The sequence below is a fragment of the Typopeltis vanoorti genome, chromosome 22 (assembly GCF_054136105.1).
Source record: "Typopeltis vanoorti isolate ZY-2024b chromosome 22, IOZ_Tvanoo_1.0, whole genome shotgun sequence".
NCBI lineage: Eukaryota > Metazoa > Arthropoda > Arachnida > Uropygi > Thelyphonidae > Typopeltis > Typopeltis vanoorti.
Genome location: NC_143570.1, coordinates 59,989,685 through 60,000,037, shown reverse-complemented (window position 1 = coordinate 60,000,037; position 10,353 = coordinate 59,989,685). Strand labels below are relative to the sequence as shown.

General features: G+C 35.3%; 2 protein-coding genes across 2 annotated transcripts in view; one reads left to right on the top strand and one right to left on the bottom strand.

Annotated features, from left to right (window-relative positions):
• The window catches only part of LOC150094443 (dynein light chain Tctex-type 5-like), a 145,912-nt gene that overhangs the window by 981 nt on the left and 134,578 nt on the right, over nt 1-10,353 (top strand). The window lies entirely within an intron of this gene.
• LOC150094445 (cyclin-dependent-like kinase 5) lies at nt 6,349-7,272 on the bottom strand. Its single transcript, XM_090412470.1, has one exon. The coding sequence runs from the start codon at nt 7,270-7,272 to the stop codon at nt 6,349-6,351; it is 924 nt and encodes a 307-aa protein (XP_090268596.1).

Below are 10,353 nucleotides of genomic sequence, written 5' to 3'. Positions count from 1 at the left end.
CAGATTAGACCTCAAAAATTCTCCTGATTAGGGAAAAATTCTCCAGATTAGGGAAAAATTCCCCAGATTAGGGAAAAATTCCCCAGATTAGGGAAAAATTCCCCAGGTAGTAATAACTATGGCTCGGATTTTTAGGTCATAAAAAAGTGCAAAATATGCATCCGAGTATACACTAAAAACATCCGAAATATGCTCTTAACCCCTTAACGTACCAATTAAAAATCAGAAAGCGGTCGTTTTTTTTTTTGCCAATTGTTTGGGCGAGGGTGATTTGCTGGATCAAATTCATCATCATTTGAAAATAATGATGAATTTGTGCAAACGAAACGAAATAGCCGATACACGCCGTTGGCAACTTTTCTCGGCTGAAAGGAAATAGGCACAAGATTGTCTAGCGTCTATATTCGGTTGTATTTATATGTGAAACCAAAATTCAAAATCAATTTTGATGCAATAAACAAAAAACGTGTCACAGACGTCTTTGTATGTTAAGGGGTTAAATATGCAAAAAACTCAAACTATGCACTTAAATATGCCTTTATTAATTTATAATTCTGCATGGCTTAATTAAAACATTACACATAAATTAAAAACATAATATAAAATACAAAAAAATTGACATTTAAATAGTTACCTACTAACTGACCAGAAAAATGACTTAAAAATTTCTCTTTTTTTTTATTACATCTTTGTTTCTCTTTCCCTGTAACAAAGTGTACTTCCATTTAAATATATATATATATATATATATATATTTCAAATTTTTTTTTTATATATATATATTTATATTATACGAAGAATACATGCTTAACTTACTTTAATTGACATTTCCTCCTCTTCTCCTTCGCCAATATCTTCTGGTAATTGATCACATTCCCTCTGCTGCTTTGCGGTATTAAGTTGATTTTTATATCTATTATGAACTGTGTGACTTTCTAACCCCTTGATTAATGTTTTTTGTGGCTCCAAAGAAGTATACGTTGCATTTTGTCTCGCTAAGCACTACTTTGCTAGGATTCTGTTTCTCACAGTTTCTGTTTTTAATGAATTAGCTAATTTTGTTTTTATACAATTCACTTGTGAGAAAATTTGATCCACGCATGCAGATGAATGTGGCAGAATAGTAAGATTTGTCATGAAATATGGCAGTAAACCATATTTATTATTATTCATGTCATCTTTTATGTCAGTCAATGAATGCCAATATCGAGGAATACCAATATCTTTAGGAATTGGTAGATCTGATGCTACGAGACGATAACTTCTCCACTCATCATCTATTTGATTTAACCTAATATCATCCACAAGTGAGGGAAATTCAGCAACAAGAGGAATAATGGTAAATGGTGACTGGCCAGGGTCACTAGCAACTTTTGGATCCAAGATTCGTAATTTTGCAACAACGCTGTCTTCTTCGAAGACAAATCTGTTCTTTATTTGCGAACTAAGTTCCACAAGACCCTTTAAACAATCATTTTTAAATCTCAACAAAATAGAGTTATCTTCGAAAGGGTTTCTAATTAAGTGCGCCATTGCTCTACCACCGAAGTAAATATCATTGACATTTTTATAGTTGTTTTGGTTTCTTGGATCGATTTCTGATAATTTGGCTGTTCTTAAAATCTCATCTTTAATGAAGCAACTAAGTAAATTGAGATATTCTGTTGATACATTTAGGAATAGTTGGTGTAACCTGAAATGCTCTGATTGAAAATCTATATAAAATGTATTTACTTTTTCAAGAATATACTGAAGGAAAAAAAGCATTGGTCTGGTTCCAAGGTCAGTAAGTGCATCATAAATTTTTTTGGCATTGTCAATTTTATCTGTCCTTGATTCATTTTGAAAGTATAGAACTAATGCATCATACTGTTCTAAAATAGTTGATACCGCTTTTTCCCTCGACAGCCACTGGTTTGAGCAAGTTTGGAAATTTTATTTGAGCTATATCAGCAGCTTCTTGAATGAGTACAAAATCTCTTTGCAGCTTAGCACTGCGGGAGAAGTAGGAGGTTAAATCCTTTAGAAACACTTCTAAGTAAGAGGGTAAAACACTGACTGCATGACTAGCACGTAGAGCAAATGAATGACAAACGCAACCCATCACAAAAACAGATGGGACGTCATCTTTCAACAGTTTGTGAAATCCACTGTTAATGCCCATCATGGAGGAGCAGTTATCACTATCAAACCCAATCATATTGCTAAGGGGAATGCCATGATCCAGCAAGAGTTTTGACAGCACTGTAAAGCACTTCCGTTCTCTACACATACTATGGCTAGTAATACATCAGCTACATCTTTTTTATCTGTATCAAAATACCGTACAACAACAGCCAAGATTTGAGTGACGGAGATATCTGTACTCTCATCTATTATAATTGAAAATTTTTGATTCCTGCATATTTCGGTGTGTTGAGACTTTTCATGGAATGATATTCCCCATCCTGAATAACATAAGAAAGTTTAGTTGTCTTCATTGCCAACTTTCCAGCAATTTGGCTATCTGGAAATACGCGTTTACACATCGTTACAAAATGATCAACATGAGAAAATGGGACGTTATGCTCAGAAAAGAGGCTAGCAATTATTAACTCACTCCTAGCTAATTGTTTATCATTTGTTCACGCAATCTTATTAAGAAATTGAGTTATAACAGCTGTCGACTTAGCAGACTGATAATTACTTTTGTTTGGCTGAATCTTTATGCTTTATTAGCGCAGATTTCTTTGCGTTTTTAAATGTAATATTACAACACTTACAGTAACTGGTATCTTTGCTGTTTACGACTTGCTGCAGCCAATCTTTTAATTCAGAATATTTTAACCAATCTTCTTTAAATGCTTGAGAATACCACTTCTGCTTTTTCTTTGATGGCTCCATATGATTAAATTGGAAGTACCATAAATATGAAAATAAGTAAAAATATTGATAATTTAAACAATTTGTCAAACAATGTACAAGCACAAGGCTCTCTACGATAACGCTGCAAGGGGTTGCGGTATATGTATGTAACGATGTAAAACCTATGTGATAAGAAAGGGAAAATAAAACCAAAACAGAGCAAAAACGGTTTATTTATCATATTTATCAAAAAACAAATTCGTGAATGTAATAGTAAAATATGACAAAAATATTAAAATTCAAACTTTTGTTCAAATTTCCCAAGATTTTGGGAGTTTTTTTTATTATAAATCCCTAGATCCCTAGGTAGCGGCTAAATTCCCTAGATCTTGGGAAAAATTCCAAGCCCTGGTCTCCACCGATACTCTACTACCAATCGTCAACATGAGCGCCATCTTCTGCCTACTACCACCACCACAGCTAGTATTTTTTGTCAGTAAATTGCGTGTGTTCTGAAGGGCCTATTTGTCTGTATGCGGGATGAAAAACCCGAGTTTCCGGGAGAAAAATCCCGTTACCCCCGTATGAGATCGGCTAACTCATCTTCAATTGAAAAAGTCCATATAAAGATTTCTCCTGTCATGACGAGAATCGAACATAGGCCTTTTCCAATCGAATGGCGCAACGTACCGTCGTTCTTCCCATTGCGCTACGGAGGCGCTATGTTTTGTGTAGGTTATGTGTCGTCGATGGGTGTTAGGATAGCTTTTGGTCTTTTATGTTTCCAGTGGTCATTACCGTCGTAGTTTCCGGCTTGCTGTATTAATTGGTTTGGATACGTGGACGCCTACGTGAAGTATTTTGGTGGATCTGGGCGTTCCTCACGAACCACGGGGTGTCCAAGATCATTCGTAGGCACTTGTTGTGTAGTCTTAGTAGCTTGAGGATATTTGTCTTCAGGTATGACTTCAGGCTGGGAGGCATGTGTAATTGTGAGACGGATGACTGTCTTGTAGAGTAGAATTTTTTCTTGTGTTTAGTTTACTGTGTCTGTTGATCAAGGGGTACAGCTGGGTGATAACTTTGGATGTTTTGGTTCATGTGCCCTTGATGTGGCTGTTGAAGCATAATCTTTTGTCGAGGAGTATTCCGAGGTATTTCGTTTCGGTTTTCCAGGGAATTTTTCAGTTGAACAGGGTGACGTCTCCTTTGAGGGATGCTCGTCTTCTGGTGAACAGAATCGTTGTGGTTTTCTGGGGGTTTACTTGTAGTCACCAGTCTGCAAACCATTTTTCTAGAGTCTGGATGGGGTCTTGTAGTTTTTTGGTTCTGAGATGCGGTTGGCGGGATCTGGCTAGTATTGCCATGTCGTCTGCGTAGAGGGCGATGGTGGACATGACAGGATTTCGAGAGATATCTACCATGTAGATGTTGAACAGAATCGGGGCCAGCAGTGATCCTTGAGGAACTCCGGTCAAGATTTTTCTTTGGGTTGAGCCTGCTTACTTTACATCTTGCATCTTCCTGTTTGTGAGGTATGATGGCTTGGATGCGTGATATAAGTTTGTAAAGCAGGCCCTGGTGCCAGATCTTGTCAAAGGCTTTTGAGATGTCCAGGAAGGCGGCTCCGGTGTGCTGATTCCAATTGAAACCTGTGGTGATGTAGTCTGCCAGCCTCTCGATCAGTTGGGTTGTGCTGTGGTTTTCACGGAAGCCGAATTGTTCTTTCGGAATGATTTGTAGTTTGTTTACATGGTCTAGGAGTCTGATGAGAATGATTTTCTCTGCTTTTTTTTAGGTTGGATAGCAAGCTCATGGGATGGTAATTTGTAGTAGGTGTAGGTCTTTTCACGGCTTGTGAATTGGGTTGATCTTGGCTATTTTCCATGATTGGGGAACGTGCTGCCATTTAAGGATGGAGTTTATGATGTTTGCCAGATGTACTATGATTTTGCTTTGCATGGCAGTGCCTTGATGACTTTATTCGTGATGCCGTCGGGTCCTGGGGCTTTTTTTTTCTTTAGGTGGTTGATGATGCCGATTATTTCAGTGGTGAGGTAGACGTAATAGGGCTTGGGTTGTCGTCAGGACGATTTATTGTGAGCCTGACTTTACAATGAATCGTGTATATGTGACTGATGTTTAGGTTCTCGCATGCAGGACTGCATTGTTTTTCTAGGTTTCTTGCTATGGCTTCTGCTTTGTCGGCGTCTGTGACTGCGCAGTCATAATGAATTTTGTCCACTTTAAGAAGTTATCATTACATCAACTCAGAGAGAGAGAGAGAGAGAGAGAGAGGTGTTAAACAAGTGGTTATACAGAGGCATTTAGAAAAATAGAAGATATTAAAAAAGTGAACTATAAACATTTCAAATATTCAAATGATAATGAAGTAATAAACCTTGGTATACATTTTCATGAAAATCTGCTAATATATTTATTCCCCGAAGAGAGAAGGCAAGGCCGTTTTAGACCTAAAAAATTGTTGAAGATCATGAGTCCAACCTGAACCGATAGGGGTCAGTGAAAACTGGCACAAGGCTATCAATCATAATAATGTTATGATCGATAACACTAAAACTACATATTATTGATTGAAATAGTGTGAATTATTTGGTCGATTTTCTTGATTAACGAGGTTATAAACTCAAACTTCTGAGAGATAAAACCCTACTTGCTTGTTCCAAAGATCGAGTAACTTAATAACCCACTGTCAAAAATCCTATACAAAGTGTCTGTTGTTGTACTCTAGAATCAATCGTTCTTGTGGAGTCTAGATCTACGAAAACAAACCCCCACATTCGCAGGGCTCTACAGGTTTTGCATATCCTTATTAGATCAAAAATCAAAATCAAATAACGGCTTTATTCCCATATAGGGAGTAGTTGAGACCGTTACTTTTGGAGACTGAGTGGAGAGTTCATTCTTCACTCATAGCCAATCAGAGATAACTGGTCCAAGGCTTTCATTAATTTAATCGGTGTGTAGATTGAAGATGACGACTAACAAGTGCCACCATCTTCTGATCCCTAACCCTAACGCAATATTTTTTATTGTCTTAAAATAGTGTGGGTTCGAAGGTCGATTTTCTTGAGTTTATGGAATAAAAAAACCCACTTGTCAGTGCTAGAGATCAACTAGCACGTAAAAAATCTTCGAAAATGCTCCTCTGATCATCGACGAGATTGAACCCAAGTCTTCCTTCATGCGGCCAAGCGCCCTGGAATGCAAACTCCACTTTCACTGGATTACACGAACTTTAATTCCTTATTAGATAATAAATTGAAACTGCTCTTGTTTTTTTTTTTTAAATTAATATTTGAATATCAGATATCTACGAAAACATCGCATAATGAGAAAAAACAACACTACACGCCGTTGCTTTATTAAAGTATCTGCATTACATAAACATTATATTACACAAGGTACATATTTATCGGCTATACTTTATATATTAATGTATTCAAATCAGAAACCTTTATTATGCATTTAAACTACAACTACTCAATTCTCTTTTAAATTTTCATCATCAGAGTCTGTTTCTTCTAGAAACTTGTGGTTTAGTGCATCTTTTGCATTAACCCGTTGGTGAGGATCCTCTCGAAGAAAATTTTGAAGAAAATCTGAAATACTCTCAACAATTTCTGGAGACCAGGTCCCTAAATTAAAACCATGTTTCAGTAGTTTTGCTAAATGCTCTGGATTACGAATATTATCGAAAAAAGGTTTTGCGTCCTCTTCCCAACTATTGATCCAACTCATCCTGTTTTTAAGAGATACATCTGTGAAAGCTTCGAGGCATGAGATACCGTAAGACCATAGATCGATTGCTGGTCCACTGATAATATCATTCGGCTTATTGCACCAAGTAAACGTTTCTGGGGGACGATAAAGGTTTGGTAGTCCTATGTCAAATACCCGTACTGGAATTTGGAAATTACGAAGTGTAGTAAAATCTGATATGAGTGCCACTGTCATGTTATGATTAAGGAGAATATTATTTAATCTCAAATCTAAATGACAAGTATGATTTTCATGAAGGTATTGTAAGCCTTCTAAGGTTTGCGCAAGAAATCGTTTTACTCTCATAAAGTTAGCCCAATCATTTCTGTTTTCATTGTTGCTCAAATAATAATGAAGTGAAGTTTCACATTTTGGCATAACGAATACAGTTGTTTTTTCTTTTAATCTAAAAACATTGAAAAGAGGCAAAACAGAACGATGTTTTAGAAGAGGCCATATATTGATCTCTGACAATCGATTGTACTTCACAATTTTTACAGCTACGTCTCTTTCTCTTTCTCGAAGTCGGTCCAGCATATGAACAACACAGCCATATGTACCTGGACCGATTATACTAACAAAGCTAAATCCTACCCTATTTTCCAGATATTCTACAGAAATTCTGATGTGATCAAGAAGAGCCATGCCAAACGACCTTTGTGAAGTTCCCACAAGTTGTTAGCACTAATTCCATCCTAAAATAATTTGTATTATTGCACTGTTTTGAGATGTTGATGCATTCATTTGTTGGGGCGCTAGTTTGTGAGTGGCATTTCAATCAACTGGAAAATCTAAATTAGCTCTCCAAAGATGTTGGAAAAAATTATGTTAATCTGAATTTAACAATAAAACTTTTTAGATTCTTGTGAAATGAATTGTTATGACAATCAGCGCAGCAACCAGAGAATAGTTAATTTAAAAATGAAAACAATTAAACCAAAGCACTACAACTTTAGTATGGATTGTTGCTTAAAATTAATAGCAGATTTATGTATTTTAGATAATGATCAAAAAAAAAAAAAATCAGCTACTGCCTTTTAATTCCCGTATAGGGAGTAAGTAGGTGAGGCCGTTTAGCCCTATTTAGATAATGATATAAGCATTATCTAAAATCTAATATTTAGAATTATCTAATATCTTTTTAGCCATTCTTATTTTTTTCTCCATTTCAGAAACTAGCTAGATAGGAATATTGAATGGTTTTCAAAGGGTGTTTATCATGACTCCGATACCGTGAATAATGGAAGTTAAAGATAGTGATTTGTTTCGAACGGGCCTGATTCACTCACGTACGTGCCCGCTTTAAAAAAATTCAAATAGCAGTAGGAACAGCTGTTGCTTTTGTCATACAACTATTTCTGTTCATTTCGAGATTGTGTCGCCGATGTTTTGTTTATAGTAAAGTGATCAACTTACTTTATGAGTGACATTGACAGCGATGATTATCAGGAAATCACGTGTAAAAGAAAGCAAGGGAGAAAATCCTTCTTTCTACAAAGTAAAAGCTGTCCGATTGAGAGATGAAGGTTATGTTAATCATAAACGCAAGCATGCTGAGACTAAAGAAGCTTGTATATGCCTATCAAATATGTTGTAAGATTGATTTGGATTATGTGTGAGAATGAGGGGTGTGTATGCGCATATTTGTAATACTAAAAACATATCTAATTAATCTGATTTATTTTAAGATGCCAGGGAAGATGCTTGAAGAATTTGGGCAAAACAACTCTAATGGATGTGTTTTCGACATTTTAGAAACATACATAGCAAAAAATGAAAAATATGCCTTTCCAGAAGGCGCGATCGATGTTGGAGAAGTTAGACAGAGGCGATTAACAATAAGAAAATCCCATAAGTAGTGAAAATGCCAGTTTTTCTTATCACATAATTTTGGGTACTGCTTTAACAAAGGTATGCATGAAAAATCTTGTCTCTCGATATAACTGAAAAACGCTTGAAGAGAATAAAATGGCTGGAAAGACACCCGAAAATGAAAGTGGCTGAAGCATCAGCAATGCTCTTTCATCTGATGTCATGATACCATTCGAAATCATAATCGGTTCTTTCTTCTATAGGAATATCGTTATTTGGGGGGGGGGGGGAAGATGTACTATCTGAGCCTTTATCTATCCATAAAATCAGTTTGAAAATCAGTGCGAAGTAAGACATCAAAAGTACCCTCAGTTCAGCACACTCTATTACAGTTAAGAAAATGATTTCAGAACGAATTTTGCTATAGATGTGAGAAGCTTAATCTTAAAATAATATCCCCACATCTGAATGAAGTCTCAAAACGAGCAGCTGTGGCAGAAATCTTAGTACAAAGAAATAAGTTAAAAAACATTAAAAGAAATAAGAGAACCTTGTACATTTACCATGAAAGCAATGACAGAAAAAAATCTGACGATGTCGGCTCATTTTTATCTGACGTAAAGACATAACAGAGCTCCATCATTTCTCTGATAATTGCGCGGTACAAAATAAAATATCGGACGCTGCTTATATCACTGACTGATCTAGGTATGTCCGTGATCTCGGAATGATCTTCAAACAATCTCCGAAAAACATACTAGAATCTATATAATTCATCAAGTTACTGGTCACTTTATACAGAGTGGTGTGTCTGGAAAATTTCTAGTAAAACATGGGGCAGCTAAAGATGTCCTGAACTGACGAAAATCTTAGTATAAAAGAATAGGAAAGCGTATTACAAAAGAAAAAATACGAAAGAATTCTTAAGGTATGTCATAGGAGAGACAAAAGTAAAACTTAGAAATGAAGGGTTAACTTTTTGATCAGTAACCTTTATCAAGTGACTATATTAAAGCGTATTCTACAATTAATATTTTGACCTTCACGGCGATAAGATAACAGTCACCAATGATAGCAACAGCTGTTTCATATGCCACTGGAAAAGTGCCTATAAAAAGAACAAAGATGCAAGTTCTACTCGTATGCCTTCCAGATGAGTAGAATGACTTCTATACAAAAATCATTTCTTGACTGTGAAGACTAAAATCAGTTCTGACTAGTTTGAATGACAAGACTTTTGTTTGAATGACAACTGACTATTTTTTCCCGTTTTTTTTTGTTGATTCTTTTATATTTATCAGTTTAATAAGTATATAAGTATATTGGCTAAAATTTAAAGAAAAGTTTATAATGGTTGATATCATTGACCACAATGATAACAATCCGACCTGATTTTGACGATTTTTTGATGAATGAAATTCTTAACGACTAGTGTCTCTTGATTCGATTCCTAAAAGTGTCTGCCTATTTTCCTTTTTCGTAAAGAACTTTTTATTGTATTTATTAATGGCTTATGATCTAAGTGTTGTATTTATGCAATTTAGATGACTGAACATTATTTTTATTATTCTTTCTCCTGATTTTTATAGATAGATCCAATTTCTTTTTTAAAAGAGCATATGTTGAAAAAGCTTTAATTTCAGTAAAAAAAAAAAAAAAAATAGATAAGTATTTCAGCTTGCTTTTTTTTTTTTTTTTTTGGGCACAATATCAGATTTTAGCTGGCCAGTCAGTTAAAGCCTCTAAAAACATAGTTTAGATTTTTCCCGAAAATTTAGATCACAATAACTTAAGCACAGTTAAAAAAAAATAAAAACAATAAAATAAAAGGAAGAAGATATTTGAATATAACAATTAAAATATCACTGAAAGCGACTCCACCAGATGTGAAAAAAAAAAAAAACATAATCATAA

Excerpts from the sequence above, each read along its gene's own strand:
- LOC150094445 (XM_090412470.1), bottom strand. The coding sequence starts at position 7,272 with ATGGCTCTTCTTGATCACATCAGAATTTCTGTAGAATATCTGGAAAAT.